This window comes from Zootoca vivipara, chromosome 6, assembly GCF_965207765.1.
Source record: "Zootoca vivipara chromosome 6, rZooViv2.hap1.1, whole genome shotgun sequence".
Taxonomy (NCBI): Eukaryota; Metazoa; Chordata; class Lepidosauria; order Squamata; family Lacertidae; genus Zootoca; species Zootoca vivipara.
In genome coordinates this window covers 10,707,484-10,733,731 of record NC_142589.1, presented here as the reverse complement: position 1 = coordinate 10,733,731, position 26,248 = coordinate 10,707,484, and the positions used below count along the sequence as shown (strand labels likewise).

At 48.7% G+C, this 26,248-nt stretch overlaps 1 protein-coding gene across 1 annotated transcript in view; it reads left to right on the top strand.

The window, feature by feature from the left end:
* Window positions 1-26,248, top strand: part of LOC118086837 (immunoglobulin superfamily member 21) — a 91,939-nt gene that overhangs the window by 58,562 nt on the left and 7,129 nt on the right. Inside the window, exons 4-5 of the mRNA XM_088670997.1 lie at window positions 14,162-14,277; window positions 17,518-17,989. Of these exons, the coding sequence (XP_088527123.1) occupies window positions 14,162-14,277; window positions 17,518-17,989 (588 nt within the window). The remainder of the gene's footprint in view (window positions 1-14,161; window positions 14,278-17,517; window positions 17,990-26,248) is intronic.

The window sequence follows — 26,248 nt, the reverse complement described above, 5'->3', positions numbered from 1 at the left end:
GCTTACCCATACTGAAAAATCTTGCTGCTAGCATCCCCCCCGCCCCGATCTTTGGATGGAAGGATGTTTTTCACTGTAATTGCTTTTAGAATATTTCTTAATTGAAAATGCTTTTAGACGTTTTCAGTTGTGTAATTGTCTTTAGAATGTTTCGACTGTTTTGCAGTGTTTCAGCTTTGTTTTTAAATTGTGTAACTGCTTGCCACCTTAGGCTCCTTGGGAAGGACAGGGAATAATTCCAATCATCATCATCATTAATAGATAGGATTTGCTTTGATGTTTTCTTTAGGCAAAAACCAGCTGTGCACCTACGAGACATGCAGCACCTTTCCACAGTAAAACCGTGCTAGTTTTACTGTTAACTTTAAAAAATAAAAAGGCTTGCGGCAGCTTTAAAGATTAACTAATTCATTGCAGCATAAGCTTTTCATGGGCCAGAACCCCAATCATCACATGCATATTTTTTTTAAATAATAATAATAATAATAATAATAATAATAATAATAATAATAATATGGTGGAACTCAGGAGCTGCAACCTGTGACATTTCCATGCAAAGCCCAAATGTATACAACAGCGGGAGTGTTGCAAGAATGTGTTATCGTTAATTGCCTGCTGTGGCAAAGGGTCACAAAGCTTATCTTGTACGCATTTGAGCTTTGCATGGAAATGCCAAAGGCTGTACCTGTTATATTGCATCTCTTTTGACCCAAGGATTTAAACTCTCTTTGCCGGGGGGGGGGGGAGAGGGACTTTGCAGGCTCCCCATAGGCATCAGGGCTGGATTAGAGGAGCCTTTGGTTTGATCCAGCTGCAGGGAGAAAGTGGGTATAGAATAGTTTAGACTGAAAGGGATAGAGAAAGCTTTTCTCCCTCTTTCTTCACAACACTAGAACATATCCAATGAAGCTGAACGTTGGAAGATTCAGGGCAGATAAAAGGAAGTCCTTGGCACAGCGCATAATTGATCTTCGGAACTCCTGCAGGGTTTTCACTGCTAAATGCTGCCAAAAAAGCAGCAACAACACGGCCCTGCAAAAGTTTGCCACAGGTTTGGAGGAAATTCCAAATTTTGCGGTTCGTAGTTAGGTTGTCCGATGCAGCTCGGCTGTTTCCTTCATGCTCTGCCTGTGAGACTGGCTGAGGCGTGGCATCCACACCTTGCCTTAAAACACCAGGAACTGCCTGACCCTGAGCCAAACCAAAGGTATTGTCAGGAATGAGCCAGCTCCAAGTGAAGGTTTGCAGCCAACTGCAGAAAGCAGCCAGGAACAGAGAGGCTTAGATGTTAGGCAGGCAGGGCCGTCTTAAGCATATCCAGCGCCGTGGTGCAAAGATCCTTCTGGCGCCCCCCCCCCATTTCCTAGAGTTGTCGGCCTTTTTTAAAGGGGGGGACTCCAAAGTTGTTGACCTTTTTTAGGAAAGGTTCCCCAGAGTTGTTATTTTTTAGGGAGCTGACACCACGCTTACACATTATCTCTAACAAGCCCTTAGAAGAAAATAAAATGAAAAGGCAGAAGAAAATCTAATGAAATCCTCAATTCCAAAGCAAGACTCATTCAAGACTCAGCAGTTCTTCTAATTCATCCTCATGATTCAAATCACCACATATCAAAAAGTTAAAGCAATCACCAGTTTGTTGTTCTTTAAATAAATTGATAAAGACACAGAGAATGAAGTTCCCGGCCAATTAGTGTTTAAGTACAAAGCTGACATTTTCAAATATTGTGGGGGGTGGGTGTAAAACAGTGACATCCTGAACCTAAAAAGGATCAAAAACTTGGGTCACAAAGGCTGCAGCCCTAACTGCACTTACCTGAGAGTAAGCCCTGCTGAATCTATTAGGACCTTAAAACCCGTCCCTGTCTTTAAAGGACTTTTTGTTGGTGTTTGTTTTTAACCACTAACTGCATGGAGAGCACGCTCTTGAGTCCATCCTTACCTCCGAAACGGAGTCCTAATGATAGTGTGCCCCCCCCCTCAGCTTTTCCCTCCCACAACCCCAAATCTGAATGAATCCCTCCTCCACCTTTTTCCCTCGGCGGAAGGGGCAGGGGGCGACATTCTCAGTGCCCCTCCCCGTCCTCCCCGCCCCCTGCGCTGGGCAGCTCGAGGCTCGCTTGCCGCACAGGCTTCCTCAGCAGTCCCTCTACTGCCGTTAGGTGGGCAGGAGGGAGAAGGGCACCGCGTAGCTTTGCGCACCGCTGCCACTGCCTCCTCTCCCAGGCAGAAAGCGAGAGAGCATGGCTGGCTGTAGGAAGAATCACCGCCGCCACCCAGCATGCCCTCGCAGCTGTTCCCAGTCGGTCCCGGACTCCTGCTGCTGGCTGCCCCTGATGGGCGGGTGCCGTGGCACAGGGTAAGGCAGCCTGCAGGCAGGGGAGAGCCGGCAGCTGCAGACTTCAGCTCTTCCAGACCTTGACGGGCAGGCTGACAAGGCAGTAGCTGAGAGCAGGCTAGAACACAGCCAAAGCTCGCAGGAGCGAATAGATTCAGAGACAACCTCTCAGAACAGGAAGAGGTTGGAGCTGATCCACTAAGTCCGAAGAATCGGTGAATGGGAGGGCTGCTAGATTGGAAGCAAAACAAGAGACGCAAGGGTTGTAAGTTCAATATCTTCTGTTGACTCCGGAAGTAGTCTTCAGAAGGGTCATCTTGAGTAATGATGCCAAAGGCTTTGTCAGAGCCGCCCGGAGCTATCTGTTTGTTTTTGCAATAAATCCTCCTTTTTAATTACCTACACTTACTGTGTTATCAAGCTGGGAACCTGGACTCCTGACAGGTATATCTAGCACAGCAGTATCTTCACTGACTAGAAGTGGCTCTGCCAGCCCTTCCTGGAACTATTGCCTGGTCCATGAATCCCTGTGACCTTGAAATGTTTGCCTGTGGTGGGTGAGGCTCAGAGACTGTGCATTGTAAACGAAGTGCACACTCTAGATATGCACAGAGGCATGACCTTTGCATTGCTAGGATTTATAGCTCTGGAATTGAAAACAAGGTCTAACCTGACTTTACTCTGGGTAGAAACAAATGCCCCAATATGAACTCTGCCATTACAAATGTGGGGAGGGAGGGCTGTGGGTTGTTTGCTGTTTTGTATTATTGGGGGTCGGGAAGCAGGTGGGTATTTTGCCAAGTAAGATGCATGTCTAAGGGGGCATTGGCTGTTTAAAAATAAGCCATGTACATGACCTTTAGAGATAGGAACAGGTCTCTGTCTCCCACATGGCTTCTTAAGTAAAAGTCTTCAACCTTGTAGAAAGACATGGCAATAAATGAGGTCACACTTTCCCCATGGGCGGCTTGTCCACCTCCTCAGAGGCATTTGAACCTACAAATCGGCTTTAATAGAAGTGAAGATATATCGGGGGGAACAGCCTGCCGTAACCTTTAGCGAAGTCTACTACAAGGAGCACGTTCCGTCTCCGAGACAACTGTGTGTTCGCCTCTGCACACGGTGGGAAATAATTGGAGGTGCTATCTGGCCACAGGCAAATTTTGATGTCAAGCTGCACCCCTGACAAACTGTCTGGCTGCAATTCTGGGGGGATTTCTTTGCATTTTGCCACTAGGAGCCGCTAAATGCCTGTCAGATGTGCTGGGCACATGGCACCTAGCGGTGGTAAACGAGCATTACAGCCTGCTGTTAGCATTGCCCCATTTTACCTCTCTACAGTGGTGCCTCGCAAGACGAATTTAATTCGTTCCGCAAGTCAATTCGTTTTGCGAAAAATTCGTCTTGCGAATCGCGGTTTCCCATAGGAATGCATTGAAATTTCTTTTTTTGCCCATAGGAACGCATCAATAAAATTTCAATGCATTCCTATGGGAAACCGCGATTCGCAAGACAGATTTTTCACAAAACGAATTCGTCTTGCGAAAAATTCGTCTTGCAGGGCATTCGTCTTGCGAGGCACCACTGTATTCCACTTTCATCAGATGCCACCTGGAGTCATGTGTCCATTTCTGGGCACCACAATGTAAGAAGGATATTGGTGAGCTGGAACACGCGCGGAGGAGGGTGATAATCAAGGATATGGAAACCGAGCTAGATGAGGAATGGTTGAGGGAGCTGGGTATGTTTAGCCTGGAGAAGGGAAGGCTGGTGTAACACAATAGCCATCTTCACATTTGCAAAAAGCTTGTCACATGGAAGGCAGAGCCAGCTTGTTTTCCGCTGCTCCAGAGGGTAGGACACAAACCAATGAATTCAAATGACAAGGAAGGAGATTCCAGCTAAACATTGTTGTTGTTGTTGTTTAGTCGTTTAGTCGTGTCCGACTCTTCGTGACCCCATGGACCATAGCACGCCAGGCACTCCTGTCTTGCACTGCCTCCCGCAGTTTGGTCAAACTCATGTTCGTAGCTTCGAGAACACTGTCCAACCATCTTGTCCTCTGTCGTCCCCTTCTCCTTGTGCCCTCCATCTTTCCCAGCATCAAGGTCTTTTCCAAGGATTCTTCTCTTCTCATGAGGTGGCCAAAGTATTGGAGCCTCAGCTTCACGATCTGTCCTTCCAGGGAGCACTCAGGGCTGATTTCCTTAAGAATGGATAGGTTTGATCTTCTAGCAGTCCATGGGACTCTCAAGAGTCTCCTCCAGCACCATAATTCAAAAGCATCAATTCTTCGGCGATCAGCCTTCTTTATGGTCCAGCTCTCACTTCCATATATCACTACTGGGAAAACCATAGCTTTAACTATACGGACCTTTGTCGGCAAGGTGATGTCTCTGCTTTTTAAGATGCTGTCTAGGTTTGTCATTGCTTTTCTCCCAAGAAGCAGGCGTCTTTTAATTTCGTGACTGCTGTCACCATCTGCAGTGATCAAGGAGCCCAAGAAAGTAAAATCTCTCACTGCCTCCATTTCTTCCCCTTCTATTTGCCAGGAGGTGATGGGACCAGTGGCCATGATCTTGGTTTTTTTGATGTTGAGCTTCAGACCATATTTTGCGCTCTCCTCTTTCACCCTCATTAAAAGGTTCTTTAATTCCTCCTCACTTTCTGCCATCAAGGTTGTGTCATCTGCATATCTGAGGTTGTTGATATTTCTTCCGGCAATCTAACATTAGGAAGATTTTATGACAGTGAGAGCTGTTTGAGAGTGGAACAGACTCGCTTAGAATCATAGAATTGTAGAGTTGGAAGGGACCCCCAAGGGTCCTCTAGTCCCACCCCCAGCAATGCAGGAATGCTGCCCACAGGAATGCTCACAGGAGTGCTTCTCACAACCATCCCTGCGTGGACTCGAACCATCAACCTTCTGATTAACGGCCAGACATGCTGACCGACTGCACCACATGGAGGTGGTAGCCTCTCCTTCCTTGGAGGTTTCTAAGCGGAGATTGGATGGCCATCTGTCGGGGGTTCTTTAACTGCAGTTCCTGCATTGCAGGGGGCAGGACTAGATGACCCTTGGGTGCCCCTTCTGACTTGACAGCCAAATGATTCCATAAGTGGTAGTGCTGCAGTATGCAATTCTGCTGGATATGTAGGTCAGCTCATAGGGTGGGCTGTCAGTATAAATAGAAAGAAAGTGCAGCCTCGCATCTCAGGCATTCTGAGACATGTTGGGTGGGTGGGGGGTTTCTTTCAAGCCATTCCACAAATCAGGAAATGCTCATTTCCTCTTCCCCCTCCTCACTACCTCCCTGGTACTGTGAGTGTCCACAGTCATTCTCTACCACCACCCCTCTTCTCCTTTGATGGCTCTCCCTCCCTCCCACATCATCTCAATTGCCCTTGGGTTTCAAAGGGAGGCTGGTGACCCCATTCTCCCCATGCCGGATCTCGCCAGCTGCCTCAGCAGGAAAAGAGAATAATTCATCCCACAATGGAAAGCCAGGTCTGGACCGAATGAGGTAATTAACCAAGGAGCTCCTGGGAGAGACCTTTCTGTCTTAAAACATCCTCATAAAATAGAGCAGGGGCCGCAGAAGTTGTACTGTGTTGAAACTTAGCCATGCCCTTCCTGAGTTGCTTCTGCAGTGGAAGAGTCTGAAGTGCAGGATCTCACCGTGGCTGCCCCTGTGCCTATCCCAACCCGAACCCCGAATCACAGCCTGCTGCCTTGATGCATACAGAGGTAGACAGAGCAGCTATGCCCAATTCAATACCCAGTTTATTAGGAACAATGGGTTGTCATAAAATGATATAATAATAATAATAATAATAATAATAATAATAATAATAATAATAATATATTATTTATACCCCGCCCATCTGGCTGGGCTTCCCCTGCCACTTTGGACGGCTTCCAACAAACATTAAACTATATCAAATATCACAGATTAAAAACTTAATCCTAAACAGGGCTGCCTTTAGGTATTTTCTAAATGTCAGGTCGTTGTTTATCTCTCTGACCTCTGATGGGAGGGTGTTCCACAGGGCAGGTGCCACTACCGAGAAGGCCCTCGGCGCTGGACCTCAGTGTCCAGGCAGAACGATGGGGGTGGAAACGCTCCTTCAGGTCTACTGGACCGAGGCCGTTTAGGGCTTTAAAGCTCAGCACCAACACTTTGAATTGTGCTCGGAAACGTACTGGGATAAGCTGGGGTCATTCTCTGTGCTAATATTTTGCAAACAAGGGGGGAACTTGAAAGCCTTGCTATCTCCTCTTGGCTTGCCGGAGCAGGGGAGAGCCATCAATTGCCTTGTTGTTCCCTCCACTCTTCTGCTCTGTTTGGAGGGAGGAGAGTGAGTCCTGGAGTTGTTCTCCCTTCTTAACCCCCTCCACTACATTGCTGTGTTTCCATTAGGGATGGGGCAGGTCCCACCCTGGCTTCAAAGGAACTGAGAGCTTAAAGCAAACTCCCAAACCTTCCTTTGCTGGACCAAGGCATACTCACATTGCCCATCGGCTGCTATGATCCTTGTTTCTGGATCATAGAATTACAGCAGGGGTCAGCAAACTTGGGGTCAGACCTTGTGAGGGTCCGGACTATATTGGGGGGGGGGAATGAACGAATTCCTATGCCCCACAAATAACCCAGAGATGCATTTTAAATAAAAGCACACATTCTACTCATGTAAAAACACACAGATTCCCAGACTGCCCACAGGCCGGATTTAGAAGATGATTGGGCCGCATCTGGCCCCCGGGCCTTAGTTTGCCTAGACATGAACTATAGACTTGGAAGGGACACCATGGGTCATCTAGTCCAACCCCCTGCAATGCAGGAATCTCAGCTAAAGCATCCATGGCAGGCAGCCATCCAACCTCTGCTTAAAAACCTCCAAGGAAAGAGAGTCCACCACTTCCCAAGGGAGACTGCCAAAAAGTTTTTTCCCCTGATGTTTAGTCGGAATCTCCTTTCTTGTAACTTGAAGCCATTGGTTTGAGTCCAACCCTCCAGAGCGGGAGGAAACAACCTTGCAGCGGGTTGGACTACATGACCCTTGGAGACCCCTTCTAGCTCTACAATTCTAGGACAGGTAGTCAAATCTCACTTCTTCCTTTTTATATATAAATATTTTTATTAAATGTAAACAAAACAAATTATCAAACAATGTAACCAATTACTCCCCCCTTTTTTTATTCCCTCCCATCCCTCCCTCTCCTACCAAATCTCACTTCCACCCCAGCTATCCACCACCAAGCATCTTTTTGCACCCAAGTGGTTTATGTGCAGGTTATGTACAGGTTCCGCTCCTTCATGGCTCATTCCCCTGGATTCCTCTCATCCTCCTCCCCCCCCTCTACCCAGCTCTGTTAATTTGTTCCTCTACTCTTTCTGCCTCCTGGCCCTGGATCCTCCATTAAATCACCTGGGAAGAAGGAGACGGCTCTCTGCCTGCAGATTAGCCCCAAAGCCTCCTATTAAAGCGGAAACCCTCCCAGGCACTGCCTCTTGTTCAATCTCTGCAGCTTTAAACTTACAAGCCTCTTGGTAATGAGGCAAGAGGCCCTGTTGGGAAGGGTGGGGCGGGAAGGAGGGGGATTCACAGAAGCCAGATTGCCAGCTGTTAAGAACAGTGTTTTCTGCAGCAAATGTTGAATCATAGAATTGTAGCCTAGGAAGGGTCCCTGAGGATCATCTAGTCCAACCCCCTGCAATGCAGGAAAATGCAGCTGTCCCATATGAGGATCAAACCTGCAACCTCGGTGTTATCAGCACCATGCTCTAACCAGCTGAGCTATGCAGCTGAAGGCAGGGTTTATTTTTATTTCGTGCGATTTATACACCACTTCATTGCAAAAGTGAAACCCCAACCCCTCTGTACCTGGAGATGCCATTGGAGATTGAACCTGGGACCTTCTGCATGCAAAGCAGATGCTCTACCACTGAGCTATGGCCTTTCCCAGGCAACCCAAGCCGAGATTGCTTTTATTTGCCTTCCTGGGGACTGAATGGAATGGGCAAGCCTCTCCTGGTCAATGCCAAATAAGATTTTACATTTGGTTAAAGGAGTAGGGGGCTATTGCTTTCTTCAGTCGAATTTGAAGGGATTGGGTTCAGAGGTCAGTGTGGCGATGCCACGCCTGGCTTCCGAAACGACCCCTGGAATGTTTAATGCCTGCTCATAACATTTGTAACTGTGCAAGTTAAGAGACATTAAGAGCAATCAAATCTTATGCTTCAGGGAATAAAATCATCACCCACTGTGGATTTTCCAACGGCGCCACACCTTCCCCTCCACAGGCAACATCACGTTGCTGCATTAGATGTTTATTTTTGCTTCCCACGTTGCATCTTCCCCCTTGTAAATGCTGCAGAGGGCTTGGTTGTGTCTTAATGGAGGTGCCCTCCTTAAATCTACCAGTGCTCGCTGGAATGGAGCTGGTTTGGCAGAAGGCATGGAGCCCAACAGCAGGTGGCGCTAGAGTCAATGGCAGGCAGATGCAATGAACACAAGCTTTGTCCCCACCCTCTTCCTCCTCCTGGGTGATCTCTAGGGCAACATTGAGACCGAAGCCATATTCACACCATCCCTTTAAAGCACTGTGATGTCAATTTTAAACAGTCATAGCTTCCCCCAGAGAATTCTGGGAACTGTGGGATGTTTAGGGTGCTGAGATTTGTCAAGAGCCTCCCCCCCCCAGAACTAAAATTACCAGAGTTCCCTGTGAAGAGGGATTGTCTGTGTGGCATAGTGGTTGGAGTGTCAGACTAGGACCTAGGAGACCGGGGTTCGAATCCCTACTTGGCCATGCAGCTCACTGAGTGATCGTGGGCCAGTCACTCTCCCTCTCCCCTAATCTAACTCACAGGGTTGTTGTGGGGATTAAATGAAAAGAAAGGGAGAACTATGTACTGGAGCTCCTTGGAGGGGGGGGGAGTGGGCTATAAATAAAACAAACAAGCTAACAAACCAATCTGGGAATCGTAACTATGTGGCCGAGTGGGGATTCGGATCCTAGTCTCTCCAAGTTCCTCATTTGACATTCTAACCCAGGGGTAGGCAACCAAAGGCCCATGGGCCACAAACGGGGGGTCATTTAACCAGCCCACGAGCCACCCCCGAACCAAGCCGCCTGCTAGGCGAGTCCCCACATGCTGCCTTAAACCGGCGCAGCGTGGCGCGGGGACTCGCTTCCACGGTGCCAGAAATCGCGTCTGCACATGCTCAGACGCCTAAAAATCGCATCTGCGCAGACGCCGGAAATCATGTCTGCGCAGACGCATGCACGATCCAGCCCACCTTGCCGACCCCTGCTCTAACCACTAGACCCTGCTGACTTTCTACACACTTCCTACACAAGCTGCAGCTCCCAGAATTCTTTGGGGTAAGTCATGGCTCTTTAAAGTGGTACTGTAATGCTTTAAATGGATGGTGCAGTTGTGGTCTAAGGAGTAGGAAGCTGTCAGGCAGCCCCCGTCTTTCCCCAGACTGGTTGTAAGTAAGAAGGCAGGCAGGTGGGGACATTTGCCCCATTTCCCCTAATGCACTGCCCCTCCCCTGGGTCTCCATGCAAGGTCTGCCTTGCATATCTAAGGGAAGATGAAAGTATGCGAATGGGATTCCTGGAGCATATCCAGGGAGTTTCATGCTTTGCCAAGATGGGATGCAAAATCTGCATGACAGCTGAGAAGAAAGCTGTGCAGAGAGAGTATGTAGTAGAATATATATGATGATGACTTGTAGCAGGACCCTCACTGCTGTGTGAACTTGACTTAGCAATTTTATCGACAGGAGTGAGGTTCGGCCACCAGCTTCCCAAAAAAGCGGGTGGGCTGCCCCTCTGTAATTTTGAAAAGAATCATATCTCTATTATCTATTCATCCTTGTCTTAATGGAGACTTGAAAGCTGCTTTGGAGCTGGGTGGGTGGGTGGGTGTCATTTTTGGGGTGACATCCCAGGTGCTAGCCAGTCAGTGCAGAACAGCTTCAGTTGTAGGTTTTCTGGAGCCCCACGCTAAATCAGAGTTGGAAAAAGGCACATGTGAATTGAGGGCAGTCCCAGACAAGCCTTATTGCTCTAAAGGTGTTACATCCATCTTCACTGAAAGTCATCTGTCTTCTTTCCAAAACATCAGCTGAGATAGGAAGATGTCTGCTTGGCAGCTACTCTGATCCCAAACCTCCAGTACCAGCTCTCCAATTTACCATGGGACAGGAGCCTATTCTAGAGTGGGTTCGTGGAAATTTAGCCTCCGCAATTAAAGGCCAGGTGCTGCTGAAAACTTTGGTGGCAGCGTTCATTGACGCAGGGAACCACGGGGAATACAATTTCCCCGTGCTTCCCGATATCAGCGGCTGCTCCTGAGAGCATATATCACAGTTTCTCCTGCAGATCTTTCCTTTGAAATCTTGTAGGGAAGATGTTAAATTGGAATTGGCATTTGTGGTTGGACGGGAGGGAAGAGAGAAAGAAAGGTAACGCTCCATTTGATAGACAACACTGACTTTTCTTGTCTGCTGACTTTCTCCTCTGTCTGCCCTGATTGGTGCTGGGGAGGGGGGAACCTTGCAGTGACATAATTAGATTCTGACATCTCCTAGGTCAGGCGGGATGGTTTACACCTCCCCTGTTGGTTGGCTCTAAATTTAGCAGTCTTCGGCATTAGGTAAAGTTTCCTTCCTCCAGACGGCACCTTTAATTGGTCATGATGTGTGACTTCATGGTCCAGGGAGCGCGGGTGTGCTCAAGGGATGATTTAGGGGAGCGGCGAAGGTTACTGGCATCACATCAGGAGTGGATAGTGCTGCCGGGCATTCATTGGGGAGGCTGCGGTGTCCAGACAGAAGGGCTCGTGCAATAATTGTCTTGGCTAACATGACACATCGTCTGTCCCTTATGGATGGTGTCAGTGGCGGATGATGAGCTAAACAGGATGTCACTTTGCTCATTAGAAACTGCCTGGGATACAGTAAGACCCTAAAAGAGAGAGGCTCGCAGGGGAGCAATAGCTTCAGCTGCTAAGAAATTAATAGCATAAGAAGAACCTGCAGGGTCAGGCCAATGGCCCATCTAGTCCAGCATCCTGTTCTCACAGTGGTCAACTATGGGAGGCCCATAAGCAGAACTCTCCCCTCCTGGAGTTTCCAGCTTCTGGTATTCAGAAGCATTGCTGTCTCGGACGTTAGAGGCAGAGCATGGCCATCATGGCTAGTAGCCACTGATAGCCCTCTCCTGCATGAATTTATCTAATCCTCTTCGAAAGCCGTCCAAGTGGTGCCCGTAGGTAGATGATGTGTGAGCCTCGACCCCCCTCTGCTCTTTCTGAAGCAAGACTGCAGAAAATGCGTCCCAGAGATGACAGGAGCACAAATCTTCTGAGCCATGCATCTGTTGCGTTCCATGTAGCTGTCGCTCCCTCCTGTTATTTAAACCCCCAGCCGGCTTTTTCTGTGTTGGCATCTATTTTTTTTCCCTCCTCCACTTTACCATAACTCTCTCTTCCTCCATTTATCCATCTCTCATCTCTAACTCTTTCTCCCCACCCCCCAAACCCTCTCCTGCAAAATGATTTCTGGGATAATTTCTCTTCCCGTCCCTCCCAGTCTATCTTTCTTGCATTGTGACACAGATATACAGCCTGACATTTGGGGACTTGCTTCTCGCTTATGCTGGGGGAGGAGGAGAGTATATATATAAAATTGCGGGGGCCTTCGGGAGAAAGAGATACAATGTGGCCAAGCATGGTGATTTGAGAATCCCTCATGAGTAGTGGGTTAAAACTCTGTGTTAGGGGTGTGGAAACTTTTGCAGCCTGAAGCAAGACCTGCAGAGAACTCCAAGGATCAGATGGAGAAGTTTGGAGGGCCACATATGATCCTATTTGCCCCTAAACTATGGAGGAAAAATAGCTCAGTTGGTTAAAGCAAGGTTTATTCGTATTTATTGAATTTATATACCACCCTATACCGGGTGGTCTCAGGGCGGTTCACAGAATAAAATCACAATCTATAAAATCAAAATAAGAACAATAACCCAATAGCACACACACAAAGAGAGAAAGAGCCACATTTTAAAAGGGCATAGGATGTCAAATAGATCAATCAAAGGCCTGGTTAAAAAAGAACGTTTTTGCCTGGCCCCTAAAGGTGTGTGATGAAGGCACCAGGTGAACTTCCCTGGCGAGAGCATTCTACAGACGGGGAGCCACTGCAGAGAAGGCCCCGTTCTCGTGTTTCTACCCTCCGGACCTCTCAAGGAGGAGGCGCACAAAGGAGGGCCTCAGAAGATGATCTCAGGGTCTGGGTTGGTTCATATGGGAAGAGGCGATCCTTGAGGTATTGCGGTCCTGAGCTGTTAAAGGCTTTATAGGTCAAAACCAGCACTTTGAATTGGGTCCGGAAACTCATTGGTAGCCAGTGCAGTCGGACCAGGATCAGTGTAATATGCTCAAACCATCTTGCTCCGGTGAGCAACATGGCCGCTGAATTCTGCACTAGCTGAAGTTTCCGAATCATTTCCAGGGGTGGCCCTACGTATAACACATTGCAGTAATCTAGCTTTGAGGTTACCAGAGCATAGACAACAGTAGTTAGGCCATCTCTGTCCAGATAGGGGCGTAGCTGGGCCACCAGCCGAAGTTGATGGAAGGCACTCCGGGCCACTGAGGCCACCTGAGGTTGCAGGTTCAGTCCCCGTATGGGACATCTGCATATTCCTGCACCGCAGAGGGTGGGACGAGATGATCCTCTGGGTCCCTTCCAACTCTATGCTTCTATGTAGATGTGAAAATATTCAATGAAATGTAGGGTCGAGTCTTTAAATGCTCCTAGAAATATTCCCAGGAAAACCCTCCTGTGGATCCTACGTTTTCCAGCTCAACAAGTGGAGCACAAGAGGTGAGGTGCAGTCTGTAAAATGACATACAACAGAAGCATTTATTTGTGCCCACGTTGACAAGGGTGATCGCCTGAGCATTTTCATTAGAGCTGGGGAGACTTTATAAAGTGTTTTCAAATACAACTGCTGTACAGATCCCCCCCGGGAGACGTCTGTAGGGAGATGGCCAAGTGGAACGAAGTACGTGCCTGCTCTCTCCAAGGTTGTTCGATATTTTTGAGGTGGAAGCAGGCGGAAGCACATGCCCAAAAGCCCTCTGCTCCAAGCTGAAGGCTCCGATTTGCCAGGCAACACTGTGTTGCAGCTTGGGAAATCCCGCCGGAGCGCCAGAGTGCGGGATGGAGTTCACGGATTGTCGCCCGGCATAAATCAACCACTCGCTCTCTCAATTTTGGCGTAACGGCTGCAGCGGTGTTTGCCAGCTGGGGCTCCCAACCCACAGAGCTGAGCTGCTTTCCGCCATCGGGGATGGGATTTCTTTGCAACTGGCTGGCAAAACTTACAAACATCAGGACAGAATAAGAGCCTGCTGTCCAACATCCTCTTCTCACAGTGGCCAACAAGATGCCTGGGGAAAATAGAGAAATATGATTTGAGCACAAGAGCAATTATCACTTCCTGTGGTTTCCAATAAAGGGCATTCAGAAGCAGGGCTGCCTCCAAACATAGAGGCAGAGCCATCGTGGCTAGTGGCCATTGCTAGCCCTCTCCTCCTCCAGGATTTTATCTCATCCTGTTTTATAGCCATCTAGGTTCCTGCAGAAGTGAGTTCCATAGCTTAACTATGCTCTTTGTGATGAACTGCTTCCTTTCGTCTTTCCTGAATCTTCCCAAGTGCGGGTGGCTGGATCTTTTTGGTGGGGTATGATACCAAGGAACAATTGAACTAACTATCAACTGTCTTCCTCTCGCTCCGACAGCCCCTCCCATGTCTATCTCGGTCATTGCTGCAGACACGCCAGCTCCCTTCAGCCGCTACCAGGCTCAGAACTTCACTTTGGTCTGCATCGTCTCTGGTGGGAAGCCTGCCCCAATGGTGAGTTTTGGCAAGAGCAGTGAATTGGGGGGGGGCAGAGCATTCAAGGAGGTTGGCCCACATGACCCTCGGGGGCCTTTTCAACTACAATTCTCCGATTCTACCATTTTATCAGCCTTTAGCTGTGATTGTAGCACTGCGGGGATTCGGACTAGATTTGGATTCGGGGGTCCCTTCCAACTTACAATTCTACAATTCTAGGAACTTGCATGCCCTCTGTGGGCCATAGGATCAGCTTCGCATCAGTTTCATGCTAAAGTTGTGGACCAGGTTCGTAGAATTGTAGAGTTGGAAAGACCTCCAAAGGTCCTGTAGTCCAACCCCCTGCGATGCAGGGATCACAACTGAGGCCCAAGCTAAAAGGGGGCCCATTTGGAGGGATTTGGGCATTGTCCAAGTCTGGTTAAGCCAGCCATGGATCGCTGAGGGTCAAGTTGGCGGGTCCAGTGCTATCAGTCAGGGCTTTTGTCAGACAGGAAGGAGTGGCAGGCGCTGGGTGGGAACACCTCATGAAGAGGCCAAGATTCCCCTAATCGCTGGCTGTGTCTCCCCAGGAGAAGGTAGGAGCCTGACAATGCCCGGCTCTCCTTCCTGCAGGAAGCAGTACCCAACAGGATCAATGCCTCCACTGAACAGCTGCTGGGGGACAAGCCCTTTTGGGAGCCCTGAATATTGGGGGGGGTGCCCCATGTTAAAAAAATGCACAGTGACAAAGCTTGGAACTGAGTGTGGCATGGCTCCAGTGGTTGGCACCTTCCTGAAGGTTGATGCAGCCTCTCCCCCCCCCCCGGTGGCTCCAGGAAGAAGTAGAGAAGGAGCTGCCAGCCATTGCAGCCATGTGACCCCCCCCCCATTGCCCTTGCGAGCTGGCGCTCTGCATGGAGGAGAGTTGCTTGTGAATCAGTCCCCTGCAGGATCGATGCCTCTGCACAACTGTTGTTTAGCAGAGGCATCGACCTGTGGCTGTAGGGTGCTCATTCCCTGCAGAGAAGCCCACAGGAAGGAACAGCCCACAGAATTGCCCCCCCCCCCTTGCTGTTGGTCAGAGGCAAGAGGACAGATTCCCCCCCCCTTTCTTGGAGGAGCTCTCTTTTAGGAATCCCTCTCAAGAGAGACCAAACTGGCTCCCTCCTTGCTGCCCTTCCTCTGGCAGATGGAGACGGTTCTATTCCCACAGACTCTTGGGAACTGACTGGTGTTTTTTTAAGGAAAGGGATTTCAAACAGAGCCGTGCTGCTTTTATCATCTGCATTCTAATATATTTGTGGGGGGTTTTATTCTTTTAATTCTATTGGAGTTTAATTGCTTTTTAACTGCTGTATGCTTTTAGCTTTTTTGCATTTTATGTGTGTTGTTTTAAGCTATGCAAGCTGCCCTGTGTCCCAGTTTGGGGAAACAATGGGATATAAATAAATACAGTTCTACTACTATTAATCATCATCATCATCATCACACACACACACACACACACACACACCCGCAATGTCAAGCTAGATGGAACCAACAACTCAGTGGCAGGGCACGTGTCAGCCTAGATAGCTCAGCTCCTTAGAACGTGGTGCTGATAATGCCAAGGTTACAGGTTCGATCCCCGTATGAAATAGCTGCATATTCCTACAATGCAGGGGGTTGGACTAGATGACCATCAGGGTCCCTTCCAACTCTATGATTCTGTGTTTGGCACGTTGAAGGCCCCTGGTTTGGCCCCTGACACCTTCTGGCAAACATCCCTGGAGAAGCTGCTTCTAATCCAATGGTGTGATTCCGTATGAGACGGCTTCCTGGGTTCAGAAGTGAGACTTGGCTTCCCATTTCCGATCTGTAAAATGTGGATGGGGGAAGCAAAGGTGGCCAACCTTTTCAGGCTGTTGTGAAGCAGAACGAGATCTGTCCTGTGCATCAGTTTGCATGCTGTTAAAGGAGTTTGAGAAATGATATCTTCCTGTGCAGTCCCTCTGGAGATGTCTTGAATTTGTCAGCTGCCTTTTTTATTTTCCTCCCAGACTCATCTCTCCCCTTGTGGATTCTCTTTTATTTAAACACACGCAGGAGATTTAAAGTGGGGAGGCAGTGGGAGAAGTGGGGGGGGAGAGAAAGAGAGTTGAGGATCTAAGGACCCCAAGACTTATTTCTGCTTATTCATTCCGATGTTTGAAGCATCTGAATTTTTTAAAAGGGAGAGAGAGGTGAGAGGAAGCCTTTTTTCAAAAAACGTATACTTAAAAATAAAATACAAACCACACACTTATCTGCAAACATTCCTGCGGCCGTTTCATTACCACCATGACATCCGCAGCTTGAAAGGAGCTTTTGATAAAGGAATACAATCTTCTCTTCAGAGAGAGACGTTCAGAAATATTTTAACAGCCGTTGCGTCTGCAGAGAAACCGTCCTCCAAGCTACACAAACACTCTCTCTCTCATGCACCTCTGCAGACTGACACCCTCTTTGTGTGCACACCTGTGTGATCATATAGCCACAGATCGCGGTAAGCTAATGTGGATGCCACCCTACGGATGCTGTGGGTCTCTACCATCAGCATCAGCACCATCCAGGACAGTTCAGGGATGCCAGGGGTCCAGCAGCATCTGGTACCTAAATGCATTCTGGGAGGTGGCCACAGGATTCTGCTGGGGCAAGGGGCTCCTGGGCCTAGGAGCCACTAGGGTGAAGGTCCTCTCTGGGGCCTCAAATAAAACTCAAATGTCCATTGTCCTCTCCTGTGACTTAGGGAGGTTGGCAGAAACAGAAACGGGAATGGAAATTTGATATCCACTTCCTTGTCCCATGTCTGGAACAGAAATCGATGCAGCCGATGTGATTGGTATTTGCTATTGTCGCTTTCCATCTGTAAACGAGACGTAATTGATTATGCTCCTCCCTCCCAGTTTCTATTGTGTTTCCTTTGCACCGGAATTCACAGTGTGGAATAACGTCATGACAGCGCAATATACACTAGTTATTTAATTTCGCCACAGTGAGATGAATAGGGAAGGCTCTGGTGGAAAGTCAACGGCAGCAGAATGGAAACAGGGCTGCAGGGCTGTGTGAGAGAAATGTGGGCGGGGAGGGGTCTCCTGACAAATTCTCAGCTTCTGTAACAAACTACAACTCCCATGATTCTTTGAGGGAAGCCGTGGCTGTTTCAAAGTGATTTAATGGTGTGGTGTGAATGTGGCCTGTATTTCTGCTCTTGATAAGGAACTGGCTGCGATCTCTTCCCAAATTTCCCCTCTCCAGGTGTACTTCAAGAGAGACGGGGAGCTGATCGAGGTGGTGCCCCTCACAGAAGCCCCCATTAATGCCGCCGGGTTGCAAGACGGCCGGGCCTCCCGGAACCTCTTCCACCGAGACATGGACGACACCAAGATGCAGAAGTCGCTCTCCCTCCTGGATGTGGAGGACCGGGGTGGGAGGCCCTACACGGAGGACCCCTTGAAAGGCCTCACCCCAAACCAGGGACTTTTGTTCAGCCCAGCTACGGAGGTCATCCCAGAGACTGTGGTGAGCCGGGAGTTTCCTCGGTGGATCCAGAATGTGGAGCCCATCTACTACTTCCACCACACCCACATCCCCATCAGTGATGGCACCGTGGAGGTGCGGGCCATGCTCATGTGGACGCTTAACCCCCAGATAGACAATGATGCACTCTTCAGTTGTGAGGTCAAGCACCCTGCCCTCTCTATGCCCATGCAATCCGAAGTGACGCTAGGTAAGATGGTTGGCCACCATGGTTGGTGGGAGAAAGTGGGGTGGGCACCTGGGAGTGGGTCAAACCATCGGGAAGTGAACCTGGAATGGGCACTTGGGAGTGGGCCGGTCCACCTGGAGGTGGATGTGAGATGTACATGTGGGAGTCAATTGAGGCATCTGGAGATGAATGTGGGATAGGCACTTGGGAGTGGATTGACCGATCTAGAGGTGATTATGGCATAGCTCCAGTGTTGGTGTAGTGGTTAAGAGCGGTGGACTCGTAATCTGGGGAACCGGGTTCGCGTCTCCGCTCCTCCACATGCAGCTGCTGGGTGACCTTGGGCTAGTCACACTTCTCTGAATTCTCTCAGCCCCACCCACCTCACAGAGTGTCTGTTGTGGGGGAGGAAGGGAAAGGAGATTGTTAGCCGCTTTGGGACTCCTTTGGGTAGTGATAAAGCAGGATATCAAATCCAAACTACTCTTCTTCTTCTTCTTCTTCTTCTTCTTCTTCTTCTTCTTCTTCTTCTTCTTCTTCTTCTTCTTCTTCTTCTTCTTCTTCTTCTTCTTCTTCTTCTTCTCCATCATCTCTGATCTGCGCTGGTCCGCTGAGGACTAGGTCTAATGGGCTCCACTTGCAGGAGGGTAGACTTTGATTGGACCTATGGAGAAATATATCTGTTGCAACAGTGGTTTGAAAATGGCATCAATTGCCTAGGCTAGGGAAGCGGGGCCTTTGCTGGACATTTTCAAGCAGAGGTTGGGCAGGTATTTGTTGGGGATGAGCAAACTCTGGATTCCTTGCAGATGTGTGGATGTAATGGTGTGCATCCGCAAGGGCTGACACATGGAAGAGGGAACGAGCTTGTTTTCTACAGCTATGGAAGGTAGAAGTTAACCAATGGCTTCAAATTACAAGAAAGGAGATTCTGGCTAAACATCAGGAAAAAAATTCTGACAGTAAGAGCTGTTCAACAGTTGAACGGTCTCCTTTGGGAGGTGATGGACTCTCCTTCCTTGGAGGCTTTTAAGCAGAGGTCATGGATGCTTTAGCTGAGATTCCTGCATGGCAGGGTCCCTACCAACTCTGGTAGGGCTGCCATATGTCCGGGTTTTCCTGGACATGTCTGGAAATTGCTCAGCAAAATGGCGTCCATGTGGATTTTTGCTGAACTGGCAAAATGTCCAGGAAAGCTCCAAAATGCTCAACAACTTTCTCTCGATTTTCATTATTGGCAACCCTAATCTCTACTATTCTATGATTCCATGTAATGTCCTCATATAACATAAGAATGTAAAAAGAGCCTGCTGGTTCAGTCCAATGGCCCATCTAGTCCTGCACCTTGTTCTGACAGTCCCCAGCCAGATGCCCACCAGCAGAACCTAAGCCAACCACAACTCTCCCTACTTGCGATTCCTACCGCCTGGATGACAGAGGCATATTGTCTCCAACAGAGCAGGGAGAAGATTCAGGAGAGATTTTTTAAAAATTGCAGAGTGCCTATTTAAACTTTGGAACTCGCTCCCATGGGAGGCAATGATGGTCACCAATTTGGATGGCTTTAAAAGACTGATTCATGGAGGAGAGAGCTATCAATGGCTCCCTGCCATGATGGCTGTGCTGTGTCTCCACAGTCAGTGGCAGGAATGCTTCTGAATATCAGTTGTTGGAAAGGGCAGGAAGAGAGATTGTTCTTGCATTCAGGTCCTGCTTTTCAGTTTCCCATTGGGGGCATCTCGTTGGTCATTGCAAGAACAGGATACAGGACTGGCCTGAGCCAGTTGCCAGCTGCAGAGCTATTCTGATTATCTATTTCTTAGTACTTAACCCCAGACGGTTAAGTCCAGTCAAAGGCGATTATGGGGTGCGGCACCCATCTCACTTTCAGGCTGAGGGAGCCAGTGTTTGTCCACAGAGAGCTTTCTGGGTCATGTGGCCAGCATGACTAAACTGCTACTGGTGCAACATAACACCATGACAGAAGCCAGAATGCACGGAAACGTCATTTACCTTTCCGACGCAGCAGTACCTATTTATCTACTTGCACTAGTGTGCTTTCAAACTGCTAGGTTGGCAAGAGCTGGGACAAAGCAAAGGGAGCTCCCTTCATTGTGGGGATTTGAACCACCAAGCTTCTGATCAGCAAGCCCAAGAGGCTTGATGGTTTAGACCACAGCACTACTTGCGTCCCTTATATAACATAACAACAGACAAAACAATAATGCTCCACACACAGAGAGAGAGAGATAATGCCATAGAAAGTTGAATGAGCCCCAAACCTGGGTGAAGAGGAACATTTTCACCTGGCGCCCTGGGGAGAACATTCCACAAATGGGGATCCATCAAAGAAAAGGCCTATTCTCATGTTTGCTCTCGTGGAAGGAGCAAATAAAGATGATTGCAGGGTCCAGATTGGTTCATTTGGGGAGAGGTGGCCCTTGAGGCACGGTGATCCTGGACCATTTAAGGCACTTTGAATTGGGACCAAAAACTAATTGGTAGCCTGTGCATTATATGCTGAAACCATCTTACGCCAGTGAGCAACCTGGCTGATAAAATTATGCACCAGCTGAAGTTTCCAAACCACCTCCAGAGGCAGCCCTGTGTATAATGCAGACATAGGCAAACTCAGCCCTCTAGATGTTTTGGGACTACAACTCCCATCATCCCTAGCTAACAGGACCAGTGGTCAGCGATGATGGGAGCTGTAGTCCCAAAACATCTGGAGGGTCGAGTTTGCCTATGCCTGGTATAATGTGTTGCAGTTTTCTAACCTAGAGGTTACCAGAGCATAGGCAACAGAAGTTGGCTATCCTCGCATGTTGGGCCACCAGCCAAAGCTGATGGAAGGGACTCTGCACCACTGAGGCCACCTGAGCTTCAAGTTACAGCAATGGATCCAGAAGGACCGCCCCCCACCCCCCAAGCTACATACCTGCCCCTTCAGAGGGAATGTAACCTTATGGCCGACTTTTTAAAGGTATTAGACTGATTCATGGAGCATAAGGCTATCAACGGCTACCAGTAATGATGGATGTATATTGCTTCCAGGATCAGAGGCCTTTAATAATAATAATAATAATAATAATAATAATAATAATAATATATTATTTATACCCATCTGGCCGGGTTCCCTCCGCCACTCTGGGCGGCTTCCAACACACATTAAAATACAGGGCTGCCTTTAGGTATTTTCTAAATGTCAGGTCGTTGTTTATCTCTCTGACCTCTGATGGGAGGGTGATCCACAGGGCGGGTGCCACTACTGAGAAGGCCCTCTGCCTAGTTCCCTGTAGCTTTGCCTCTCGCAGTGAGGGAACCGCCAGAAGGCCCTCGGTGCTGGATCTCTTTTCATTTAAGTCGCTGGGGATCGCAAAAGGAGAGAGCTGCTGTTGGACTCAGGCCCTGTGTGTAGGCTTCCCTTTGGGGAATCTGGGTACCCACTGTGATAACAGGATTCCAGTTTAGGTAGGCCGTTGGCCTGATCTAACAGGTTCTCCTTTTGTTCTTATAACATCCTTTTCAATGAGGTATGAGGAAATTTTATTAAGATAAGCGCCAGCGCACATCCCCACTGTGAAATTTCACACGAATTCCCCCTCCCACCTCACACACAGGCCAAAATTATTGGCCCAACTCTCGTTGAGAATGAGCGTATTTCCAAGGGAAGCAAATTGGTGTGGCACCAGGAAGGCTCTCTCTCTCAAAAAAGGGTCCTTCCAAGCGTACAATCCTGGATCTGTTCCTTTTAAATTAATGAAATTGCCTGCCTTCCTCCACCACCCTGCAGCTCCACCTGCTTGTACTTTCCTTAGGTCTAATGGGCTCTTCAGACCATTATCAGCCATCTGAGATTGCCTCATCCAGCTGAGATCTCTTGTCGGGCATAAATGATGGTCCCCTCCTCCCTTCCATCCTACACATTTCGTTCCTTCGTTCTCTCTTTCCTTCTCATTAAAAAAGAAGGCAGTTATCTAGAGTGTGAGCACAGACCTTCGCTCTCCACCTCCTTTGTTCTTGCCCATCATTAGTGAGCAAGATTTGAGCTAACGAGCCTTGGTGGACCTGCAAGCCGTGCTGAAGGAACACCAGGGGGAATTTTCTCCTTCCTCCGTTTCATCGAGTGGCTTAGCTCTGCTCGGAAGGTGTATGTACGTCTGGTAATTCACCCTTCAACCTGGTGGCTCTGGGGGTGGTGATTAGCTGTGACTCCTGCATCACAGGGGGTTGGGCTAGATGACTTTAGAGGTCTCTTCCCAACCCTACCCTACAATTCCATGAGATGAAGAGTCGCCCAGAAGTAGAATTACCCACAGAAATTACACACATCTCCATCTTCAAACTAAGCCACCACTCTCCTTTACTGCCCCTAGGTACCGCCATTACAACTTTGCCATCTACGGAGCGAGTGATGGACCACAGCTCTGACTAGGTATTTGTTGTTGTTTAGTCGTTTAGTCGTGTCCAACTCTTCGTGACCCCATGGACCATAGCACGCCAGGCACTCCTGTCCTGCACCGCCTCCCGCAGTTTGGTCAAACTCATGTTCGTAGCTTCGAGAACACTGTCCAACCATCTTGTCCTCTGACGTCCCCTTCTCCTAGTGCCCTCAATCTTTCCCAACATCAGGGTCTTTTCCAAGGATTCTTCTCTTCTCATGAGGTAGCCAAAGTATTGGAGCCTCAGCTTCACGATCTGTCCTTCCAGGGAGCACTCAGGGCTGATTTCCTTAAGAATGGATAGGTTTGATCTTCTTGCAGTCCATGGGACTCTCAAGAGTCTCCTCCAGCACCACAATTCAAAAGCATCAATTCTTCGGTGATCAGCCTTCTTTATGGTCCAGCTCTAGGTATAAGCCAGCTTAATTTGCTCCTATTTAAGCCATCCTGGGAGGACCTCTGCCCGAAATTCTGAGAGAGCTGCTGACACTCAGTGTAGATAATTCAGAGCTAGAGGGACCCGTGGTCCTACTCAGCACAAGGAAACTTCAATATGATCATATGAGCATGGCTCTCCTAGCTGACGACCTTAGATCTGATAGGAGGGCGTCTTGCCTGGCATATATCTATGTACATCTCTTCAGAATGTGCTCCAGGCTGAGAAACTGTATCACACTTGGAACTCCTGGTTGTTGAAGGAGTTCAGAGAGGGAGCACGGATGAAAGTCAGATAAGGATCGGGCTGCCATTCCTTCATCGCAAAGAATCTCACAACCACTTCTGAGAAAAGCATTGATATCCTAGCTGAAAGGGAGCCTGCCAGTGTCATAATGCCATTATACAAATCTATGGTGTGACCACATTTGGAATATGTGTGCAGCTCTGGATGCCTGACCTCAAGAGGGATGCCGTTGAGTTGGAAAAGGCTCAGAAAAGGGCAACCAAATTAATCAAGGCGGTGGGGGGGGGGTGACTCCCCTATGAAGAAAGATTGCAGCGTTCTGGACTTTTTATCTTAGGGAAATGGTGAGAAAGAGGTGACATGATGGAAGTACAGTCATACCTCGGTTTACGTTCGCCTCGGTTTGAGTATTTTCAGTTAAAGTACTCCGCGGACCTGTCTGGAACGGATTAATCCACTTTCCATTACTTTCAATGGGAAAGTTTGCTTCAGATTAAGTACACTTCAGGTTAAGTACGGACTTCCGGAGCCAATTACACTCATACGTTGGGTTAAGTACGCTTCAGGTTGAGTACTCCACGGACCCATCTGGAACAGATTAATCCACTTTCCATTACTTTCAATGGGAAAGTTCGCTTCAGGTTAAGTACAGACTTCCGGAACCAATTGTGTTTGTAAACCGAGATACCACTGTACTCTACATGAAATGCTGAATGGCCTGGAGAAAGTGGATTGAGGGAAATTCTCCTTCTCTCATAACACAAGAACTTGTGGACATTCGGTGAAGCTGAATGTTGGAAGAAACAGGGCAGATAAAAGAAAGACCTTCATGCAGTGGAATGCAATGTAGCACCAAGGGGGATATCCACACAAGGAATTAAGTCCACTTGCACAATGGGACATTCACCCCTCTCCTCCCCCCCCACACACCCCAACCTGTTTCTAGGGGTCCCTCCATCCCTCCAGAGCAGATTTTGTGTTGTGCAAGCAAACCTCATTCCATGTATGCCACAACTTAGTTGAATCTTCTGCAAGTGGTGGCTTGCTTGCTGTGGAAAACCCATCTATCTCCCTTGCCAAGGTTTGAGGCATGTGGGTCAGTTTTAGCTTGTGGACCACCTTCCTTCCAGATCCAGACCCATTCTTTCCCTGCTGGATCAGTAGCACAGAAACATTTCATGGGATGGCATCCCATCCCATATGTTACAGCAACTGGCATCTGGTTGGCCAATGTGTGAACAGGATGTTGACAAGCCGGAGCGTGTGCAGAAGTGGGCAGGCAAGATGATCCAGGGGTATAGAAGCCAAGCCTTATGAGGAATGGTTGAAGGAGATGGGTATGTTTAGCCTGGAAAAGAGGGAACTGAGAGGAGATCTGAGAGCTATCTTCACATATCTCAAGGGCTATTACATGGAAGATGGAGCAATCTTCTTTTCTCCTGCTCTGGAGGGTAGGATTCGAACCAACGGCTTCAAAACATCAGCAAGAACTTTCTGACAGTAAGAGCTGTTTGACAGGGGAACAGATTCCCTCAGGAGGTTGTGGACTCTCCTTCCTTGGAGGTTTTTAAGCAGAGGTTGCATGGCCATCTGTCATAGGTGCTTTAGCTGAGATTCCTGCATTGCAGGGGGTTGGACTAGATGACCCTTGGGGTTCCTTCCAACTCTGCAATTCTATGCTTCTATGAGTAGATGGATCAGTGCCCTGATCCATCAGGGCTCTTCTTACTTTCTTACATCATCCATTGTTGATCAGTCAGCCTTAGGGGCCTGATCCACAGACCTTAGCAGGAGAAACCCATCATCAAAAGAGAGAGGGTGGACCCTTAATCACTTCAGAGAAGTCATTAACCCTTCCCAATTTTACTTGATCCAGCTCCGCTTGCTGTCCCCTCCCCTCCCCTCCTCGGCTAGAGGAGGAAGATTAGCCAATGTTCTGTAAGGAGCTAATCCTGGGGAGAGTGTCCTGATCAAACATTCCATTGAGCCTTGTCTTTGTGAGAGCTCCTCTCCTCCTGTCAAACCCGACATTTACATATTAAAGACAAAATACCTTTTATGTTAATCCCCAGTGGAGAAGCTGCCTTTGGCTGAGAGAGACATAAATCTTACACTTCCAGGATAATGGGACTCGGGGCAAGGAGATCCTGTGCTCAGTGCAGAGGCATTTGAAAGATGCTCCTCCTCCCACCCCCATCTTAGAGTCTGTGTCTGTGACAAGAGTAGAGCAAGTGATTGTCGAGTCAGCTGTCTTGGTGTTTCACCATGGGTCGACAAACTATGGCCCACAGGCCGTATCAGGCCCAATTGCCTTCTAGATCCAGCCTGCGGACGGTCCGGGAATCCAGGCAGCTGGCATAGTGCGCACACATGGTGGTTTTTGCCATTCAGCCAGGCTTGGGGGTCAAAAGTGAGGTGGGCAGCTGCTCGAGACAAGCCCCTTCTCCGTCCGTCGTGTGCGCTCAGCAATATTTTCTTCTGGGGTGGGGGAGCCACAGTTCAGATTTCTACCATGGAGCTGCCAGCGACTGACCTCAGGAAGGGCAGTTGCGGTGGCAGGGGCTCAGAGGCGCCTCGGGAGTGACGCCCGCCGGTGTCTGTGGCGGCGGTGCTCCCCACCGGAGGAAGCAGGGAGCGCCTAGGCGGCTGCACTCCAAAATACTTCGGCGCTCTGCTGGGGAGGCCGCTTGTTAACTACATGGTGTGAGCCATGGAAAGGTAAATAGCCGTTGCCTCGTCTTCCCTCATGCGGGGAAAAGAACGTTTTGTTCTTGAGCAGCACTGGCCTGACTTAGCGAGGCCAACAGCTTTTCCCGTCACCCACACATGCGCACACACTCTTCAGGGCTGACAGGAATGGCGCACTTACCTCAGCCCCCCACCCCGCCATACGAGAGAAATAATAACTGTCAATGCATAAAATGCAAAGGATGCGGTGTGGGTGTATGAGGGAACACCCCCCCAAAAAAAAACACATTTGGGCAACATTGGAGTTGGTCCTAATAAGGGGTTTTGTCAAAAATGTGGGTCATAATCATGGCAACATATAGTCTGAGGGACAGTGGACCGGCCCCCTGCTGAAATGTTTGCTGACCCCTGGTCTACATTGAACTGGGGGTTGTGGGTGACGCTGTGGTCTAAACCACTGAGTCTCTT